Consider the following 23589-nt stretch of genomic DNA (forward strand, 5'->3'; position numbering starts at 1 on the left):
GTTCAATTCCCAGCAACCACATGGTGGCTCACAACCATGTGATCTGATGCCCTCTTCTGGCCTATGGGTGTACATTCAGACAGAACACTGTATACATAGTAAGTAAATCTTTAAAAAACAAACAAACAAACAACTGAGAGCTCAGTGAGAGGAAGACTCTTTGATCAACCCTAAATAGCAGGGAGAAGTAAAGAGGTCTACAAGCCCTCTCTCCACTAACCTTCTTTCTCTTAAAACCTAGTGTTGGGGTGATGGAAGGGATTGGGGTGGAGAGCAGAGGTATAGGCAATAAAATACCCCAAATAAAATAGTTTAAAAATTAGGTCAAGAACACACCTTTTAAATTACTATGAATGTGTTTACATCAGAATTATGTTGAACTTAATGTGATATGCCAAATAAACAGGGCAATGACTAGACTTTAGAATTTTTATATGTGATACCTATTTTCACATTTCATTCTTTAACATTTATTTTATTAATCAATAATTAGATCAGCAGTTAATAATTCTAGTTCTCTCAACTAGCATCCTGGTTAATTCTCAACTAATACAAGTAAGCACCTATCAACTTTAATCACTATACAGTCTTACCTTTCTGCCAATTCCTCAACAAAAACTACTACTGAGTTTTTATCATTTTCAATTTCTTGAATGTGAGCATTATAATATTTTCCGTTTGGTTCCAAGCAAACCTGAAATACAGGAAATAATAGTTGCATAGTCTTGTCCACTGACAAATCCATGTTTAGTTAAACAACCATTTTTCTCCAAACATAATTCAATGTCTACTTTTTTAAAGTAACTAATGGTTAATCTATGACGAATATATCAGCTGACATCTAATTACCCCAAAATCTGTAATTAAAATTTAACACAATACAAGCAATTAAATTTTTCTTTTAGCGTTATGTAAAGAAGTCCTGATCAAAGTCATTCTTGCTGTGTTAAAGATTCAATCCAGAGCCTTAGACATGCTGGCCAAGTATTCTAGCACTGAGCTATATATACCCTCAACCCTTGTTTTACTCAGACAAGGTCTTGATATAGCTATAAAGCTGAGCGTAAGCGTCTTGAGTGCTAAAATAATGGAGATGCATCACTAAGCCCAGGATGATCAACTCACATTAAAGGTGCAATCTTGGAAAAAAAATCATCATCTTTAAAGAAGGAACTAACCTGACACTTGTCTCCTAAACAGTAATGTCTTCCAGCATATTCCATGCAATCCGACTTTTGAAGTTCTAGTAGAAGACAAAGATTATTAAAGTTCAATTTATTTATTTCTTATTGTACATTATTTATCTCATTTACTTTAACACTATGTATTAGACAAGACTATCATTAGAAGAAAGAACTATCCCAAAGGGCTATTCTAACACCCTTGATAGATTATAACTACGGTCAATTTATTAAACAGACCTGCCAGAAGAGTCCTACACTTTAAAGCACAGCTATGTTTGTAATTTTATATCTGGTTATTTTAAAGTAATACCAAGCAGTATCATACACAGCATGTATGCATTTATATGTATGTTCTTTTACTTACATTATTCAAGGTCTTACATTAATTCTACTTAACCAGTCTGAATTGATCAAAGCTCAAGGAGTAGAACGTGAGACGTTATCACCTTGTGGGCAGTATATTAAGGTCTAGTTGAATGAATTCAGTTAAATATCTAGAGAAAATTATTTTAAAGTATTAAATTATATTAAGAGTGGTTTTTGTAAATGTGTCCTTGGAAGAGCCAGACAACAAATTTTAGATATCCTAAGCCACCAAATTTTCAAAAGTACTCAAATCTGAAGCAAGTAAAAGCAGGTAAGGGGAGCCAGGCAGTGGTGGCACACACTTTTAATCCCAGCCAACTAGGTCTACAGAGTGATTCCAGCACAGCCAGGGCTATACACAGAGAAAACCTGTTTCAAAAATTAAAAGAAAAGGTAAGGGAACTTATCACTGAATATTCAAAATTTGTCCACTAGACTGGTGGCATACACTTTAATAATAGCACGGAGGAAGAGGCAGGTGGATCTCTGAGTTCAAGGTCAGCTTGGTCCTCAGAACAGTTTCTAGAGATAGGGAAGGAGAGAGTAAGATAGGGAGGAAGGGGAAACGTCCCCTTATATCCCACACAATGCACCATAGCATCCGAGCATATATACACACACACATACACAAAAATATAATTAATGAAATTATCCTCCTCTCTTATAAAACTTAATGAACACTGAGGTTTGAATTATGCAACTTTCACGTCTTAAAACTTATACTTTGACAAATGTATGTCTTGTAAGAAATAACTTACAGGCTGCTGGTGGTAGTGCATGCCTTTATTTAATCCCAGCACTCAAGGAGGCAGAGGCAAGTGGATCTATGTAAGTTCGAGGCCAACCTGATATACAGAGTTCCAGGACAGCCAAGGCTACAGAGAGAATCCCTGTCTCAAAAAGGAAAACAAAAACAACTTGTGAAATGATCCCCTATGTATCAAGATTCAGAGGCATCCTACTGATATTTTATTACCTTTTCTACTGTCCAACCAAGCATCAAATTCTATATTGCGATAGATTTCTGGATCCAGAGCTTTCAGCACCTTATAAGGAAAGAGCATCTTTGGTGGATTTTCTGGACACTGAAATAAAAATAGTCATACTATAAACTCATCATCTTTGAAACCATTCTTTTATGAGGAAGAATGAATGAAGCTTACTTTCTTTTTAAAACCGTACATAATTCCCCATTCCCTTTGTTATAAACAATAGCACAAAAATTTACTATATATTTAAATAACAAGATACTACAAGAGGAAGACATGCCTAAAACCAAGTAGGTTTTACACTTAAAAATATTTCTCCTGGGGGCTAGAGAGATGGCTCAGGACCTCCAGAAGTCCTGAGTTCAATTCCCAGTAACAAACATCTGTAATATGTAACCTAATGCCCTCATCTGGTATGCAGGTATATATGTAAATAGAGTACTCACATAAAAAATAAACTCGAAAAAAAATTCTTTATTCAACTTTAAAAGATGGTGATTAGCACTTAATTTCATAATTATAGGCTACTGTCAATAAAAATGAAGTGACAGTACTGATTACAAACTATTTATTAAATTTGTATTACTTTAATTTCAAAACAAAAGCTTGTAAAATGGCTCAAGTGTTCAGTTATAAAAATTCTAGTACTTTTTAAGAATAAAATCTCAAAAAAAGAATTAAAAACTCTTACAAAATATATATTTTACATTTTGTGACAAGTAGGATTTCCACTAAGGAAAACATAAACTACTTCTTTCCTAGCTCTATATAATTAGAATGGACTATCTGGTCTTAATTATCTTCAATTATAGTACTCTAAGAAAAGTGTATGAACATTCTTTGCTTGAGAAAATATCAAACCTTTAGTTCTGTTCCTTCCTTACTGCCTTCGGGTGTACTTTCAACACTGGAACAGGCACCAAACTCTTCAATTCTAATAAAAAAGATTCAGAGCAGCAATTACGTGTCCCATATCTCACAAATATGCCACCACTCAGTGGTAAAGTAGCTCATTTCTAAAAATGTTAAGCAAGTAATCTTTCACATCTCCATTAAGTTTCTCTTTTAAGTATATATTACAAAATACTTAGCAGTTTACTTTGTTTGTTTTATGAGACAGGGTTTCTCTGTGTAGCCTTGGATGTCATGGACTCACTTTGTAGACCAGGCTGGCCTTGGACTCAGAGATCTGACTGCCTCTGCCTCCTAAGTGCTAAGACTAAAGGCATGTGCTACCACACCCAGCTTCAATGTGTTGTTTTAAGCTGGCAGTTTTTAGTAATGTTAAGTTTAACTACTGTAACTTCCATAAGTCCAAAACCCTTAAGGAATCAGCAATTAATCAATTTTCCTTTGATAAGACCATTCCCATTCCTCATGGTCCCAAATAAGCTTTAAAAAATATTCTTGTGCAGGTAAGCGAGATGGCTCAATGGGTAAAGGTACTAGCTGCTAAGCCTAATTGACCTGGGTTTAATTTTTTTAAACAAATTCTTTGACTCAACCTTACCTCACATGTTGTAAGAAGGCCCAGAATCTGTCTAATCATCAATGAACAATTTGTATACAACTAGACTTTGAGAAACATCAATTCTAAAGTCTTTTGTATATAGAAAAAACTTTATTTGTAACTTTAACTCTGAGCATTTCACAATACAATTTGGTAAAACTCTCATTAAAAACAATATATCCCTGGGACATAAAATGAATAAATTTATAAAAAAGTAAAATCCATATCACTAGCATACATGAATGTGTATAAATATAATCAGACTATTTCCAATTTCAGATAATAACTCAGAGAAATATGAAAATCATAGGGCTGGCAACCCTTTTAGTACCTATTGTGGGTTGACCTCTTCTGATCAGTACTGCCTTCTACATTTCCAGTCAAAGCATTGTGTCGGTTTCTCCTGGAACCACTTCGAAACAAATCAACTGCAGTTTTCAATGTCTCTTCATCCACAACAAATACATCTTTATAAAGCATTTCATATAATATAGCTGAGGGAAGAAAAAGAGCCAAAATCCCAACTGTAACAATAAGACTTCTTAAAGATGTGCATTCATAACCCAACATGTAAGTTCTAAAGGTACCAAACAATGTTTTAAAAGTTCTTCAGTTTAAAGACTGATAACAAATCACCTAAAATCACATGTATACATTTATAAAGCCCTTCACATACCTTGACAAATTCCTGCAGTTGATTGAAATTCTTTTGAATACACAGAATCATAATGACCATTATTTGAGTAACAGAGAAGAATCTGAAGAAAAACAAAGAATAATTATGTTAGTGTTAGCATATCTTACAATCATAAACTTAAGTTGATAATCACCAATTGGTAAATGAAATAGAATTTCATTCTTAGAAGGCATTTAACAAATCTACATTTAAGACAGTATGTTCTATAATTCTTAAAGAAAACTTAACTATGACTTTTAAATATCAAGATTGAGGACACCTAACGTTGTACTATGAGACTCAATCACATTCCTGGAATGCACTAAACAAGTCCTGACTCATCTGCATTAAGATGGGAACTTCCACAAAATCAACTACTAAACAAAGCAGAAGACCCATGTCAGAAGTCCAATTTTAATTTTTCAGAATAATTGGAGAAATTGTGTAAAATATCTCAATATCCAAATATATAAAATGTAGACAGAGGGAGTGAAAGGACAGACATCAATTTGTTCAAACAGCTTAAAAAATCATCGCAGTGAATAGAAGAAATGTAAGAATATACCATGTAGAAAAGGCACTTTGAAAGAAATTCAATGAATGAATGAAGTTACTGATATGCATATAGAAACAGAGGTTATCTTCCTAGCTAATTCCTTCAATTTTCAGAGCTTTACAAAACAATTCCAGGGCTATGTTTATGAACTAATACTTCTCAGTATATGTTTCCTTTGATGAAATTTCCTCATGTAACAACTCTAAACATTTTTTAAATTTTTGCTCAATAATGATTTAAATCAAGCATGAGTGAAAGTAATTAATTCCAAGAGAAAAATTTTTTAAATCTTAGGTAGGGATACAGTTTAGTCATAGAGCACTTGTCTGGCATGCTCAAAGCCCTGGACTTAACTTCCAGCACCACACATAAGGTAGCCTATGGAATGAGAAAGGAATGAATATAGAAAGAACTGAAAATAAAGAACTCCAAACAATCTCGTCAAGAAATGGGCAAGCATAGTAAACAGTCAAATCTGTTTACTGAAGACTGCAACAAAAAGCCAATAAATACATGAAAAGATGCTCAGTGTTATTAATCATTAGAGATCTGAGAACTAAAACTACAGCACAACTTCATCTCGCTCCACTCAGAAAGGCTGCCATTATAAACACAAACAGGACTAGCAAGACAGCTCAGCAGGTACAGGCACTTCCTGCCAAACCTGAATTCAATCTTCAGAACTCACATGGCAGAAAGGAAGCTTCTGTCAGTCTGTCTGTGTCTGTTTTCTCCCTCCCTCTGTGTATGTATGTGTGTGAGAAAGAGAAAAGGGGGGAGAAACAATAAAATTGTGTAAGTAAAAAATTAAAAGAACATGCCAGGTGTGGTGGCCCACGCCAGTAATCCCAGCACTCGGAAGGCTATGAGTTCAAGGCCAGCCTGGTCTACAAAGAGAGTTCCAGGACAGCTAGGGCTGTTACACAGAAAAACCCTGTCTCAAAAAATAAGTATATAAATAAATAAAGTACAAACAATAAATCATGAAGAAGACTGGGGAGGACTGATGACAGACTATGATGGAATAGAGACTCTACTCATATTCACCAATGATGAGACTGTAAACTAGTAAAGACACTAATAACTAGGGAGGTTCATTGAGAAACACCATATGACGCAGCTTAGCACTACTAGGAATATAGCTGAAGGGATTTAGGTAAGCACATTATAGATACTTAAAAGTACATAATTACTGCAACACTCATTAGTTACACCTAAGCATCCATGTGGTCAACATACACATTTTTTTTTCAGTTTCAAAGTGGGATTTCTTTGTGTAGCCCTGGTTGTCCTATAGACCATGCTGACCTCGAACTCACAGCGATCTGCTTGCCTCTGCTTCCAGAGTGCTGGGATTAAAGGCATGTGCCACCACTACCGGGCTCACACAATTCATGCAACCATAGAGAATAAATTTACTATCATTTTAAGAAAATGGATAAAAATAAGATATCATTAGGTGAAATAAGCTGGACTTAAAAAACAAAATCACATGTCCTTCTTCACATGTAGACCCTGGTTCATATACATACACACACACACAGATGCACACAAAAATATAAAGATGGCTACTTAGGAAGGGAACTGGTAAGGGGAAATGAAAGAAAGTAATACGAGTAAAAATGGTCAATGTAGATGATATACTTAATAAAAATGTCATTACTGAAACCATCACTTTATACAATGAATATATGCTTAACAGTTTATTATACAGGTTATGTGAAATCAATAACCTGAGTTACTACAGGTGATTGTGATGTTTCAAGAATGTTTCCCCCAGCCAGTGTGGTGGTGCATGCCTTTAATCCCAGCGCTTGGGAGGCAGAGGCAGGGAGCCACCCTGGCCCACAAAGCAAACCCAGGACAGGCAGGGCTACACAGAGAAACCCTGTCTCAAAAAAACCACCAAAAAGTAACCTCTATCAATAATGAAGTTCTCTGAACTCAGGGACATTTTCTTTCCTTAGACACTTCTTTAGATCAGAATTCCAACTCTATCAGCATAAATCATTTCAGGGTACTGCTGGCAAGTATCAAGCTAATGTGACAATAAAGAATTATGAATATGGGTCACTAACCAGAGAGGGTATTAAGAGGGTTTGTTTCTTTTTTAAGATTTATTTTATTTATTATGTATACAGTGTCCTGCCTACATGTACACCTAAACACCAGAAGAGGGCGTCAGATCTCATTATAGATGGTTGTGAGCCACCATGTGGTTGCTTGGAATTGAACTCTGGACCTTTGGAAAAATAGCCAGCACTCTTAACCTCCAGGGCATCTCTCCAGCCCCTTAATAAGGGTTATTAGCAGAAGTCCTTTGTACTTTAATCTACTGGAATTTCCAACTAAGAAGATAAATAATTGGAAGCCATTAAGGAGTAAAGGAACCCACATAATCAAAACTTGATGGTTCATTAGCTGTTACAATAGAAAGAAGATTCTAATTTTTGCATTATAATGGCAAAAAGTTACATTTTGATAAGAGCAGCAAAATAAGGTATACTCTTAGTTCTATCTTGAAAGGTTCATTAATAATACCCACTTGCAGGAGTAGGAATGTCATTCAATCAGTACATACCTATACTCCTAGAAGGTGTGAGGTAAGGGCAAGAAAATCAGAAGTTCAAGATCATCTGATTCAGAATATGGCTGTTCCAGCAAGAAATCACATCCAAAGACCTTCTAGGTCTATGTGATTAGGCTGGCAAGAGATCACTTCCAAAGATAGATCTGTGAGATCTGGCTGGAATACAAACATGCCTGTAATCCAGGAGAGAGAGAGGCAAGTAGATTTGAGTTCAAGGCCAGCCTGGTAATAGAGCAAGTATCACGTAAAGAAAAGCTTAGGTGCAGATGTGATGACACATGCCTTTAATTCCAAATGAAAAGTAAAGTTAGTTTGCAGAAGGAAGCACCCATGTTTGAAAGCGATGCCTAATTGAGTGGCAGAAAAAGTGACAAAATCAGAGAAGATTTGACAGAATAAGATACGTCCAACTCCAACTCTCAGGAAGAGGGAAAGGAAAGAGAAGCTACTTAAGAGGCAGTTTTACGAAGAGGAGGCAGTCTTACCAAGACAGTAATAGAGATAGGTTGCAGAAAGAGAACTCAAGTGAAGATGCAATGAGCCAGAAAATAAGAAGCCAGAAGATTAGAACAGATTGCTGAGTTAGTTTGAGGCTAAGCAGAGCAATTCCAGGCTGAGAGAAAAGACATTTTTTTTTGAGACAGGGTTACTTTGTAGCCTTGGCTATCCTGGACTCACTTTGTAGACCAGGCTGGCCTCGAACTCACAGAGATCCACCTCCCTCTGCCTCTCAGCGCTGGTGGGATTAAAGGCATGCGCCACCACACTCATAGAGAAGCCAGTTTAAATAAGTCACCTGGGAGAAGAGTTTGAGACCGACAGCTGAGTTGAACCAGCCATCCCAAAGCTCAAAAAGGAAAAAGGGAGAGCTTATTAAACAGTTAAGTCTCAGAGTCAAGCCATTCTAGGCTTAGATTATATTGTACTGAGCCTAGAAGCTTCCAGGACTAGGCCTAGGTTAGGAGAAGGAGGTAGTAAACCTCCCAGATCACAATTGAGGCAGAAGAATAAAATCATTTTTACAGTCATCCTCAATTATGTAGTCAATCTGAGATATGTGAGACTCTACCTTTAAAAAAACAAAAGAAATAAATTAGAAGAAAAAACTTATGGGGCATGTGAGATGACTCAGAGGGTAAAGATGCTTATAGAGGCAACCTGGCAATGTAAAAGTTTAATCCCTGGGACCTACAGTAGAGAAAAAGAACTGAATCTCTATAGTAGCCATCAGACCCTCTAAGGCCATACACCCCACAAAACACACACACATACACATACATACACACACACACACACTTGCACTCACAAATATATATACCACATAATGATGATGATGATGATGATGATGATGATGATGATAATAATAATAAATTTTGCGCTCAGGCAGCAGAGGCAAGTGAGTCTCTATGATAAAAAGCCCAATCTGGTCTACATAGCGAGTTCCAGGACAGCCAGGGTTACATAGAAAGAATCTATCTCAAAAAACAAAACAAAAAACAGAAAACCTAAATAAGTTAGTCCAATTCTAATAAAGATCATTTTTGAAAACTTAAGCAGTTCAAGTATAGTCTAGGGCTAAAGTTATAGCTGAAATGTACAATATTTGCATACCATGTATGATGGATTTGCAACCATAAACCACAAAAATGAATAAAAAATTTTAGGAGAGGAGCCTAAACTTAATTGTTTTAGGAAAAACAAAGTGTTGGGGGTGGGGTGGCAGTGAGTAAGTCAATGGTAGAGTGCCTGAATAGCTAGATTCTCAATCATACCCACAATTCCTGGTCTCAAACTATAATACTGAGCCATAACAGAAATTATATGGTATTGACACAAAGACAGACATGCAATTCAATGAAGACACAGAAATAAATCCACAAAGCTACAACTAACAAAATTTTTTAAAGATTTATTTATTTATTATTTATGTATACATGTTCTGCCTGCACGCACACCCGCAGGCCAGAAGAGGGCATCACATCATGTTACGTTACAGGTGGTTGTGAACCACCATGTGGTTGCTGGGAATTGAACTCAGGACCTTTGGAAGAACAGGCGGCGCTCTTAACCACTGAGCCATCTCTCCAGCCCAAAAGGATATAGAACTAGAAATGAAATTGCCCCATCATTTTTTTTAAGATTTATTTATTATGTATACAGTATTGTCTGTGTTAATGTGTTAAAAAAACATACTGGAAAAGATAGCCTCTTAAACCAACAGTGCTGGGGGAAAATAGACAAGCTCATGTATCACATAAACGGGAATGAATCTAGATTTCTTTAAAAAGGCAACCCAAAAAAGAGACCCTAATTTAAGACCCCAAACTTTCAAAGTTGTAGAGAAAATTTCAAGATGCAGGCGTAGGCAAATACTTTCTGGGGGAAAAAAACTCTAAGAACACAGGAAATAACCTCAGTAATTTACAAGTAAATGACATTAAATTAAAAAGCTTCAACTTGGCCAGGCATGGTTACACATGCCTTTAATGCCAGCACTTGAGAGGCCGAAGCAGGTGGATCTCTGTGAGTTCAAGGTCAGCCTGGTCTACAGAGAAAGTTCCAGGACAGCCAGGGCTACAGGGCACACATAGAGAAATACTATCTCAAAAAAAGAACTTTTACTTGGCCCATAAAATATTTTAGTATGTTTAACATCCATAAATACCAGATAAATACAAATTAAAATGGGTTTGAGGCTCCATCTCACATCAATCAGAATAAATATCAAAAAAAAAAAAAAAACCCCAGCCGGCCGATGGTGATATAATACACCTTTAATCCCAGCACTCAGGAGGCAAAGGCAAGCAGATCTCTGAGAGTTCGAGGCCAGCGTGGTCTACAGAGTGAGTCTAGAAGGGCCAAGGCTACACAGAGAAACCCTTGTCTCAAAAAAAAACTACAAGAAAACAAAAAAGAGATGAAGAGATGACTCCATGGGTACACTGTTTGTTGGGCATAGATGTGTACCTAAGATCAAATCTCTACTTATATGAAAGCTTGCACAGAAACGTAAGTCTATAAACCCAATTTTCAGAGACAGTGATAGATGGGTTCCAGAAGCCCAATGGTGAATCACTCTGGCTGAAAAGACAACCTTCAGGTTTCATAAGAGATCCTCTCTCAAAAAAATGAGGTGCAGTGGGCTAAAATAAGGCTCAGTGGTAAACAGCATTTATCTTTGTTGTAAAGGACCTGAGTTCAGTTCGGCACCAACATCAAGCCACTTACAACCACCTGCAACTCCAGCTGCTCCGGGGGAACTAACATCACTGACACATACACATTATACAATTAAAAATATTTTTTTAGGGCTGGAGAGATGGCTCAGCAGAAGAGCACTGACTGCTCTTCCAGGTGATAAGTTCAATTCCCAGAAACCACATGGTGGCTCACAACCATCTATAACGAGGTCCCATGCCCTCTTCTGGCCTGCAGGTGTACATGCAGGCAGAGCACTATATACATAATAAAAAATAAGTACATCTTTTAAATTTTTTTTAATCTTTTTTTAAAAATAGGGTTTAAACAGGAAGACTCCTAAGATCAACTTTTGCCCATCGCAAAGACTTTGGTAAGTGTAGCGTGTAGCCACAAACACATCTGAACACATATACTGACACATACACATGATAAAAATTTTAAAACTTAAAAAGCAAACAACAAAATCCAAAGGGTCCTAGAAACCTACAAGAAGAACATCATGATGGGTAGATCTGGACCCAGGGGGCGGTCTGCTCAAGCAACTGCACCAACCAAAGACAACACATGCAGTAAATATTGAACCTCTACTCAGATATAGCCTAGGGACAGGATATTATCCATAGTCATAGAGAGAGTAGGGACTGACTCTGACATGAACTCTGGTGCCCCATATTTGACCACTTCCCCTTGGTGGGGAGGCCTGGTAGCACTCAAGAGAAAGAATAGGCAGGCTACCAAGATGAGACTTAATAGCCTGTGTCCATATGGTAAGGGAGGAGGCTCCCTTCTGTCAGAGACCTAGGGGATGGGAACAGGGTGAAAGAGGGAGGGAGGGAGGAACGGGAGGAGACAAGCAAGGGGATAAAAATTTAGATGTAATCTGAATAAATTAATTAAAAAAATACACTGGCAAAGGTAACTAGAAAGAGGAAACTCCATACACTACTAGTGGGAATGTAAACTAGTACAAATACTATAAAAATCAGTGTGCAGCTTCCTCAAAAAACTAAAACCAGAATGGCTCAATCAATCAGCTGTATCATTCCTGTGCGTATACCCAAAGACTCTAAGTAATTATATTATAGAAATATTTGTACATCAACGTTTACTGCTACACTACTGACAAGAATTAAGAAATTGACCCAGTCTAAACATCTACCAATAGATAAAATAGATAAAGAATATGTGGCCATAATAAAATCATGGCATTTCCAAGAAAATATATGTGACTGAAGGTTGTTAATTTAGGCACAATAAGCAAGACTGCAAAGGAAAAAACAAATTTACTCTCAGATGCAGAATCTGGATTTCAATTTGTATACATGTGTATGTCATAAAAATAGAAAGGGGACCATGAGCAGAAAAAAGAAATCATGAAGGAGTGGGGTAGGGGAAAGGGATACCTGTAGCATTAACAAGTTCTTTTCTGGACTTTGAGGATACCAGTACATGATTAATGAAATCTTTTTCTTCTAGGGTTTTATGGAGACAGAAGACAGTCATAGAAATAATTAATTATGTCAGGTGTGGTGGTGCAGGCGCATAATCCCAGCACTCAGGGAGGCAGAGGCAAGAGGATCTCTGTGACTTTGAGTTAAGCCTGATCTACAATGTGAGTCCAGGACAGCCAAGTCTACACACACAGAAACTGTCTCAAATCTCACCCCCCAAAAAGGATTAACTTTCCCCCTTAACTATCTTAGTATCTACACGGACAAAACTCGTTTTAAAAAGAACTGGACAAATGTAGGAACTACTACATGGTGTGTATACAGATATTTACAATATTGTTCTATAAACTATTCTCTAAGAACTTCAGAATCAAGAATAGGAAGGAAAATAGAAGGTTTAAAGATCCCTTGTAACAACCTGAATATCCAAATCTCACCTGAAGATTGCAACTGCTCAAATATAAACAAGAATGTGCTTTTTCCTCAAACAATTTTGATTATGACACACTCTTGCTTAAACATTTTTAAATTAGTATTAAGAGGTAGGTGCACTGATGTCCAAAATTTACTTTAAACAAGATTTTTAAAAATGGATTAGTGAATGTCTAAAGGGATGTATAGACATTAAAATAGATAACCAAAATGTTAAGAGATTCTAAGTGTCGACAGCATGTGGATGCATCCTTATAAAATTCTTTTATCTGTATGTTTGAAATTTTTAACATCAGAAAAAGCTTTAGTGTAGTATTCTATACAATGGCAAGCCAAATTTTCAGTAAGGCCTGTTCCACCCTTCATTCTACAACTATAGTGTATGTCTCTGTACCACATTTCTACATTCAACTAATTACGTTCCCAAAAGGTCTCTTGCTTCCATGGTTTTGCATATAGGGTATTCCATAAAAAAAAAAACTGCCCTTGATACTTGAGGGACTTAGTTTTCTGATGAGTCACTACCAGGTGACAAGAAAAATGTGCTTACAAAGGGAGCTACTACCAATGAGAATGACAGGCTAGAGAGAAAAAGGTTGCAGGCTTCACTATTACTAGTCAGACAATAGATTATGTGTCTCAGTAGCACAACAGTACTACTGCACTGGGCTTCAACACTAAGTTTACTATGTCACTAATTAAGTCAAAAGGATTATTTCTAAATATTGTGGTAAGCCAGCAGCATCATTCAATTTCTAGTCAACATTCATTTTCTTACCTTGTCTTCAAAGCCATTATCTGTGACATGAGTTGGTGGCTTTCCAGGATACCGATAAAGAATGAAATCTCGACTACATAGATAGAAATCAAAGGTAGGTGGGAAGAGATTTAGTATACACATAAGATAGCTGTAACAACTGTAAGAGCAAAAAGTGTCATTTTAAAACTTTTCTTAATATCCCCACATTATAATATCAAAATATGTGATCATTTGAAGGATCATTCTACTGAGGTGTCTAAAAACTTTTGCTCCACTTTTACATTAGAAATGACATTGCCCTGATGAAAACATATAAAAAATAAGTTAAGTATTTAGGAAGTTTTAAAAGATAGCTATCCTGATATCCTACAGGAAATAATAGCAGTTCAGCATTTCCAGTCTCTTAGTTTGTCTAGAAACAGAATCTTGTGCATCCTAAAGTATAGTCTTGAACTCAAGTGTCTTGTCTCAGTGTCCCTGCTCAGTGCTAGTACTATAGTCATGTCTCAACTCACCTGGCTTCCTTTTAATCTTCCTTTCAAACAGACCCAAATTTGCAGAATTAGTAATAAGGCTCTTCACCCGAGAACTGTTATCAAATAGATTTTGCACAAGCCTTTTCAATTTAACATCAGTTGATAAACTATCAAATTTAACCAGTCCTACTCATATTCATATATTTCCTCTTTCTTTTTTATTTATTTATTTTTTTAAAAGATTTACTTATTATGTATACAGTGTTCTGCCTGAATGTACATTTGCAGACCAGAAGAGGGCACCAGATCACATTATAGATGGTTGTGAGCCACCATGTGGTTGCTGGGAATTGAACTCAGGACCTTTAGAAGAGCAGTCAGTGCTCTTAACCTCTGAGCCACCTCTCCAGCCCCTATTTCCTCTTTCATTCTCCCCTTGGCATTCTCTTTGATACAACTTACCTATAAATTAGAGAAAGAGCTCTTAGTTCCAGTTGGCCAGCAGTCTCCTAAATATAAATACACAGTTTGAAAAACATTTCAGGACTATTAAGTACTGTTTACAACTTCAACAATAATATCAACAAATTAAGATTGCTACTCAATAATATAAATAACTCAAAATAATGAACCCAAAGCTTTTCTTAGCTATTAAGTAATAACTACACAATTTTAAAAGATACAAGTTTAACTACTATTTTTAAAAAGGTAGCAGGATATTTAGTAAATTTTTATGTTTATTTATCTAAATAAAAACCAATTAATAGTATCAATTAAAAATGTCTTTGGGGGGTGGTTTCCGAGACAGGGTTTCCCCTTTTGTATAGCCTTGGCTGTCCTGGACTTGCTTTGTAGACCAGGCTGGCCTTGAAATCACAGTGATCTACCTGCCTCTGCCTCCCAAGTGCTGGGATTTAAAGGTGTGTGCTACCATACTCGGCAAAAATGTCTAAATTATTATGGATCTTACTCCCACACAGAAAAATAACTACCAATTGGGAAAATTTTAATTTTTAAAAATAATAAAACCTCAGCAATATTATCACCCATCATTCCCATTAAAGTGAGAAGGCTTTAGTGTGTCCCAACACTGTCCTTTCCCAAAGCAGTGTGTACTCTAAGCAGGTCACAGAAACTGTAAACACAATTTTCAATATTCAAAGCAAAACAGGCCATTGCCTCTTATACAATAATTATTTCACTCAACACAGTTTTGATTTATTATAGACTTAGGAGGACATTTAGGTAACTATTTCAAACAACTATGAAAAGATGACATCCTCATATTTGAACTTACCTTAGGATCTCCCAAACGTTCCAGATATTTCTCAAAAGATCCCTCCACATACTACAAAAATAAAACAAATTTGACTTAGCCAAATACACAGCATATTTTGCAATGTGATTATATTCTACAGTTATCACCATCTAAAGGAATTTTTCTTTTATTTAGTTGGTATTTCTTTCAGTTTCTTCTGAAAAGGCCGCAATAAACGCAGTATAAACTTTTCCCTGAGGGGAAGGAAGATCAAGCATCTAACAGTGTGTTTTACACATCTATTGTTAGCCAAAATGTGGTCCAGGAAGCAACAGCACCCTTAATTTACAAGTTTGTTTAAATTGCAGAAATCTGAGGCCTCTTCAGCAACCTACTGCATCAGAATGCACAATTTAACAAAAGTTCCAGTGTTAAGTCTATGCACAAAACAGCTGAGATATACTGCACTAGATCATGGTCTTGCACTTCAGTTAGGAACGGTATTTCTCCCAGGTGTGGAGGAAATTATAATCAACAATCAACACGGTTTAAAGAAGCATTTACAGTGTTTTATAATTCACTGTTGAGAAAACTAAAATTTAAAAAAAGAGCAGTAGTGAAAAGTCACATGAAAGGGCTCACTTACAATCAGACATTGATAAAACGTCACTTAACAAAAATGAGGCTACTGGATGTGTACAAAGCTGATCTGTAAAGGTTATTTTTAAAGTCAACCATAAACAGGGGCAGTGGCACACATCTTTAATCCCACCACTAAGGAGGCAGAGGGAAATTCACTATTGCTTTCCAGGCCAGCCTGGTCTAACAAGCAAGTCCAGGACAGCCAAGGCTATACAGAGAAACCCTGTCTCAAAAAGTCAACGATAGTGGGAGTTTCAATTTTCACAATTTGTCATATTACGACTAACATTTCCTTATAATTGAGTTTTACAAGACAATTCAAGCTGGCTGAGAATAACTGAGTGTAGGTTAAAATTGGACATTTCCTAATATTAGTAGAGTCAAATCTGTTGAGAAAAGTGGCATAAACAATACAAAACTGTGGTCAAAATATAAATGTTATAGTCTTGGGAATTTTCATTGTACAGGAACAAGTGAGAAAGACTCAGGTTGTCACTTCTTTTAGTCACTGTTTTTCTGGCCTGGCTGCATTCAGAATTCTACTTACTTGGCATCCAGAGTACAGAGATAAAGAGATCAGTGCTGGATTACATGACTGCACCAACAGGTAAGCCTTAGTTTTTAATCATTATAAAAATAATTCCATTTGGGGAAGAGGTACAAAAGCATGCTAGCTCTAGGAAGTCAGCTGAGAATTAAAAAGTTATTATGGAAAAAATTGAATGTATGACAATCCAGTTTTTGTACTAGGTACTAAATTTTTTTTGCACACTTACCATATACATTACCAACAACTCTCTTCAGTGTAAATATTTTACTTACAGACTCAAAGTCTTGTTGATTTTCCTTCATATATGAGACACAAACTCTCCTGATGTGTAAGTGATGGATCTGGCTGTAAAACAACTATAAAAGAAAAGACTAGCTCACTCTCTTTTCATTTGAAATATAAGCTTCTAAATTAAGACTATGAATTAGACATTCCTAATCTGGAACACATGTTGGAAAAAGAGAAATTAAGTTCATCTGCTACTACACCTGATCTTAGACCAAGTCGAAGAAGCCATGCCTCCTTATCTTAAAAGTGATCATCTTTAGTGAGATTGAGGGTAAAAGATTCTGTCCTGAATTTACACCTCCATAAGGATACAAGCTCTAAACCTTTTTCTTATACATAAAACAAAGATGGAGCAGGGCATGCTTACAAAGGACTGAGATTCTTTTCAACTTTTATGTTAGCCTCACATTAATTTACCCCTCACCCTTTACAAACTGACTATTAAAAGAAGAAAAATAGCCACAGCAGAAGAGTATTTGCTCTAATCAGCAACAGCACAGTATTTCAATCTGTACTTTTCAGGAAGGCCTGGATATTTTCACAAAGAAATAAAAAAAATAAATAGTTTCCATTTCTTTCAGTATTCTACAGAATGAGCTACTGGACCATGCCACATCACACCCTAAAAACTTACAAACAAGACATTATCCATTTGTCATGCTTATATTTACCTGCTCGGAAATAGCCCGAAAGAGGCAAGAGGCATCCTTGGCAATCACCTTTCGAAACAGCCCTAAACTGCCTAAATATTCATCCATTGTTGCCTCATTCAAAGACTTCTGGCCGCAGTACTTTTTCCATCCTTTATGCATTGTGCATGGGATGAAGAGAAGGGAACAGAGGGATCAAAAGGAGGAAAACACAGAACGCAGGGAAGATAGGCAGTGGAGACAAATGCTGGAACTTGTGAAGGCAGGTATCCGAAGCAGCTCAAGGTCTAGGCAGAAGGAAGTTGAGGCAGGGCTGCAGAATCTTGGCACTTCCCAGAAGCACAAGCAAGAGGCTGACTGGTGCAGGACAAGACAGGACCCTGTGGAAAAACAAAAAGGAAGTGCAGATGCTCCAAAGAATAAGAAACTTGAGTAGACAAGGGAGGAGTAAGGTAAACAGTTACAGAAAGGTGGGACTACAAAATCAGCTCAAGCCATTAAAGTGACAAAGCAGCTGAACTCTCAAGAATCTAAAGAGCTCAGGGAAGCTACTTCAGGAGGCTGCAAAGATTACAAAGAGACTCACCTGTGTAAAAAAACAGCCTACTTAAAAAAAAAAAACACACACACAGCCAATCCACAATACACTTTAAGATCACACCCAGAATTTCCACAAATAGTTTCTGCCCTTCAGGTGCCCTCCAGATTTTCAGGGAAGTGGGAGTGTGGAAACAGCTTTAGTATTAAGAACATCTTTTTTAAAAGACAAAGGAAAAGGGCAGGACCTCCATCTGTTGGAACAAAGGTTGCAAGTAAAAATTCCCAAGCAATTAACTGCTTGACTATTTCAAGTATGGGAATAAAGTCAACTCATTTAATTCTAGATAAAAACTGTCTACTAGGACCATGGAAAATAAATCCACCAATATAATTCTTGAGGAATGTCAAGTTACTGCATAGTATTAATAAAAACAGGGAGAAGTATTTAAGTGAAAACACTAAGCTAGAGATCACTCAGCAGTTAAAAGTACATGCTGCAAAGGACTAACCATCAGTTCCCCTCACCAATGTCAAGTGGGTCTCAACCAGCTGTAAGTCCTCTGGTATTCATGAGCATCTGCACTCACAAGCACAGTGTGCACACCCATTAAAAATAAAAATAAATCTTTAAAACGTGCAAACAAAGGAAATAACATGAAATATCTTACAAAAAACTTTCAAAATGTACATTTAAGATTTGATGGCATGACGGCTGGAGATGGCTCAGTGATTAAGAGCACTGCCCTTTCAAAGGTTCTGAGTTCAATTCCCAACAATCACATGGTGGCTTACAGGTGTACATGCAGACAGAGCACTCATAAATCAATCTTTAAAAAAATTCACTGGGCAGTGGTGGCACACGTCTTTAATCCCAGAACTTAGGGAAACAGAGACTGTCTACAAAGAGAGTCCAGGACAGCCAAGGCTACACACAGAGAAACAAAAAAAAAAATTGATGGCACATTACTGACATGGTTTTAATATGTTATTAGTGTAATTTGCCAAAAAACTGCTCTGAATCTTGAGGGAGGGGGGCCTTCTATTATTTCATCCTGGCATCAAGTATCCTGCTTTTATTTAAATTCCAAAATACAACCCTCTTTTTATTCAAGGTGTTAAAAAATAAGTTCTAGGAATATACAGCTCAGTGATAAAGCCTGTACAGTAGGTTCTTATACACTAGATTCAACACCAGCGCCACAAATAAATGAATAAATAAATCTAAAGCTTGGTTTTCCTATGTCTAGATGTTAAACTTGTATTTTTCTATTTGCACAATAGTTACACTAAATTAAACATAGAAGGTTTTATCTACATGGGTTCGATTACAAAAAAAACAATATATTCTAAATTAAAAAACTTGACTTCAGAGACATTGCAAATTAGAGCAGCTATCAAAATTATTCTTGTATGCCTGCTGTCTATAGGAAAACATGGATCATCACTTGTAACTTAAATAAAATCATGGTAGATAAGGAATAAAACCTAGACTTTTTTTTTTTTTTTTTTTTTTTTTTTTTTGAGATTCTCTGTGTAGTCTTGGCTGTCCTGGACTCACTTTGTAGACCAGGCTGGCCTCGAACTCAGTGATCCGCCTGCCTCTCTGCCTTCCAAGCGCTGGGATTAAAGGCATGTGTCACTACACCCAGCCCACCTTGTTTCTTTTCTAAGAAATAATACAGGAGTTATGACTTTTATAAAAGTTCTGAACTAGTGTAGTGTTTGGTGATCACTAATTCACTAAGAATGACTAATTAAGGGTTACAATTAAATTACAAAATTTAAAAATTCATACAGGCTGGAGAGACAGCTGTTCTTCCAGAGGTCCTGAGTTAAATTCCCAGCACCCACATTGCAGCTCACAACTGTCTGTAACTCAGGTTCCAGAAGATTCAACACCCACTCACAGACACACATGTAGGCAAAAACAACAATGCAAATAAATAATTTTTTAAAAGTCGATTCATTTTTGTAATAGTCTACAAATAAAGACAAATACAAATTCCTTACATCTACTGAACTTTAAACTAAACATAGTTAGCCAGGCATGGTGGCACACGTGCCTGTAATCCCAGTACTCTGTGAGTTCCAGGCCAGCCTGGTCTACAATAGAATCCAGGGCAGCCAAAGGCTATACAGAAAAACCCTATGTTGAAAAAAAAACACAAAAAAACAAACAAAAAAAATCACACTAAACATGGGCACAAAAACTTTAACAAATACTATTCATAAACTTCCATTTGAGAAAACTGAAAGGGAAAGGGCCAGGAAGACCATAAGAGTATAAGCGAAACTTAAAAACAAAGATGAGAAAAATCCTAGAAACAAAGATGAGAAAAATCCTTAAGAGAAAGAAAAGTACATAATTGAAAAACAAACAGATATAAAAAGGTCAATTTCTGATAAATGAATAAAGGCAATACAATAAATACTGCAATAAAGTATATCGAATAGTGTAAGAATTGACCATTCATGATGCAAAAATTAGCCCTAGAACTGAATTTCATACCTAAATGTTGACTAAAAGCTTCTGTATTTACCCTTATACCATCAGCCTCTCAAGGAGGTTAAGGCAGCAAGAGAAAAGCTGCAAGGGAGCCTCCCTGTGCCCTTTGTGTTGTATAGTTTAGCTTCTGAACTACAAATATTTGGAAATCAAAGTTCTTAAAAATGTTTTAAGAAAAAAAATACTCAAGACCAAGTTGTTAAAAAGCATACAGATGGGACTTTTACAAAATAAATCTTTGCTCTACAAATGAAGTTGTTAGCTGGGTGACAATCCAAGTTAAGCAGGGTATAAACACATCTGTATCTCAAATCTAAGACAAAATTGTGGTGAAAATACATATTAAAAATGTACTGGATGTAGCTAGGCTGATACAGTGCTTGCCTAACATGCCAGAGAACCTGAGTTCAGTCCTCAGCACCATGTAAATCTGTCATGTCAATAACAGTCATGTTATTGTCAAGTCAATAATCTCAGCTCTTGGGTGATAGAGGCAAGATTTTCAGAAGTTCAGCACTGGAAGGTACATAGTGAGTTTCAGACCAGTCTCCACTACAAGGATAAAGTCAGCAATAAATACTCCAGTTTTTAAAATCAGCAAAATATTTTAGGATGATTTGGAGTGCTATCAATGTAGTTAAGTTGGCAGAATGCTTGTATTGTATGTCAATATCCCAGCTTTGGGAGCTAGCTTTAAGAGGATCAGACTGTTTAAGGTGGAGCTCCCCTTTGATCCCAGCACTTGGGAGGCAGAAGCAGGTGGACTGCTGTGAGTTTGAGGCCAGCCTGGTCTACAAAGCAAGTCTAGGACAGTCAAGGCTACACAGGGAAACCCTGTTTCGAAAAAACAAAAAAATTATTCTCTATTAAACGGGGTTTGAGGCCAGCCTGGGCTAGAGTCTCTGTCAAAAAAATAGGAAGGGGGTAAAAATGGCTAATAAGTAGTTAGAAGATGTTCGGTGTAATTAGCAATTAGAAAAATGCAAATTAAAATCACGATAAAACAATTACACACCTACTGGAATGGCTATAATATTAAGTGTGAACAAGGGTGTGGAAAATCTAGCCCTAAAAAAGCCAAATGAAAGTGATTCCAAAACACAGGCCTGTTTATATGAAATATGCCAAAATGGCCAATCTAGATAGAAATCAATATTAGTAGTTATCTGGGGCTGTAGTGGAAACAGGCATTGGCAAGAAACAATATTTCAGATAAACATCTGAAAAGTTCCTAGTTGGTTTCACTAAAATAAATTATTCTTTCTTTTCCTCCCTCCCTCCCCTCTTCTCTCTCTCTCCCTCTCTCCCCCTCCCTTTCCCCCTCCCTCCCTTCCCTTCTCTCTCTGAGACAGCATTTCTCTACATAGCTCAGACTGTCCTGGAACTCAATTTGTGGACCAGGTTGGCCTAGAGCTCAGTAATCCGCCTTCCTCTGCCTCAAAAATGCTGCCAAATTGTATCTTCTTTAAAAACTGGTTAATTTCTAACATCCATTTTAAGGGCAGAATTCAAATGATTTTTCATATATTCAGTTATGCATCCATCACAATTTGAACTTTCATTATTTGAAAATGAAGCTCTGTTTTATATATACCCATCTCTATAATTATCCTATCTCAGCAATCCCAGGCAACTACTAATCTGGCAGACCTATAGATTTACCTATTATAGATATGTCAAATAAATATAAATCTTTTATTTACCATAAAGTTTTTCTTTTCTTCTTTTCGAGACAGGGTTTCTCTGTGTAGGGTTGGCTATCCTGGACTCACTTTGTAGTAAAGGCTGTCCTCAAATTCAGTGATCCACCTGCCTCTCCCTCCCAGTGTGCTGGGATTAAAGGCATGCTCTACCATGCCCAGCTTAGTTTTTCAATCAACATCCAACAACATTGTCATATATATCAGTATTTCAATCCATTTCAAACCATAACTTCTCTGTTTATTAGTTAATAGAAACTTGATTGTTTCCACTTTCCACTATTAGGAATCCTATTACATTCATATATAAGTTTTTGCATGAACATATATTTTCAGTTCTTTTGTGTTGAGTCATGTAGTAAAGCTGTTATCACTGAAGGAGTGTCAAAACTATCATCCACCTTCTGATAGGATGTACAACTTCATTGTGGGTTTGATTTGCAGTTGCCTACGGTTCCATGATATTAAGCATCTTTTAATATATTTCTCAGTCATTTTGGTTTGTTCTTTGTTTTGGTTTTCGTAGTTTACCCCACACAAACATACACACATAACATCACACCAAGAGCCTTGAGCATGCTAGACATACTTTCTACCACTATGACAAACCTCTTGCCCAATTTTTCCTATTTTTAGTGAAATACATACATTTTAGAATATGACTATTTTTTTAATCTACTTAAACCAGGAATACTGACTACGGACAAAAATAGAAAACTGGAATTCTCATATGTTACTAGTGAGAACATAAAATATCACTGTTACCTAGTTTAAGTTTCCTATAAAATTATACACAGAAATTACCATATAACCTATTAATCCCACTTTTAGGTGGCTACTTGGGAGAAATGTTCACATATAAATGTATTCATGAATGTTGACAATAGCTTTATCCATAGTTATGATCCCTCAAAACTAGAAATAATCTCAGCATTATGTTTATGAACTGATACAACCAGATAATAGTGGCCAGCAATACAAAAAAATGAAATGTTGATACATTCAAGAACACCAATAAACTTCAGAAGCCTCATGCTAAGTGAAAAAAGACATATTTAAAAGACTATATAGTGTATGACATTTATCTGACAAACACGAACCAAGTGTAGTGGCATATACCTTTAATCCCACAACTCAAGCAGATTTCTCTGACTTCAAGGACAACCTGGACTACATGAGTACAACTACTCAAAAAAATTTTTAAAGACAAATATGGAAAAGACCAATTTTAACAAAGAATAAAATAGATGATGTTATGAGGGAT

At 36.4% G+C, this 23589-nt stretch overlaps 1 protein-coding gene across 1 annotated transcript in view; it reads right to left on the bottom strand.

Moving 5' to 3' along the window:
- The window catches only part of ALG13 (ALG13 UDP-N-acetylglucosaminyltransferase subunit), a 63149-nt gene that overhangs the window by 29211 nt on the left and 10349 nt on the right, over positions 1-23589 (bottom strand). The window contains 15 exon segments of the mRNA XM_084788953.1: positions 594-694; positions 1179-1243; positions 2527-2635; positions 3401-3473; positions 4381-4543; positions 4726-4807; positions 13734-13806; positions 14654-14700; positions 15489-15539; positions 16914-16997; positions 17601-17758; positions 17761-17852; positions 17854-17887; positions 17890-17940; positions 17943-17959. Of these exon segments, the coding sequence (XP_084645079.1) occupies positions 594-694; positions 1179-1243; positions 2527-2635; positions 3401-3473; positions 4381-4543; positions 4726-4807; positions 13734-13806; positions 14654-14700; positions 15489-15539; positions 16914-16997; positions 17601-17758; positions 17761-17852; positions 17854-17887; positions 17890-17940; positions 17943-17959 (1200 nt within the window).

Source organism: Acomys minous, assembly GCF_964271855.1.
Source record: "Acomys minous genome assembly, chromosome: 7".
Lineage (NCBI taxonomy): Eukaryota > Metazoa > Chordata > Mammalia > Rodentia > Muridae > Acomys > Acomys minous.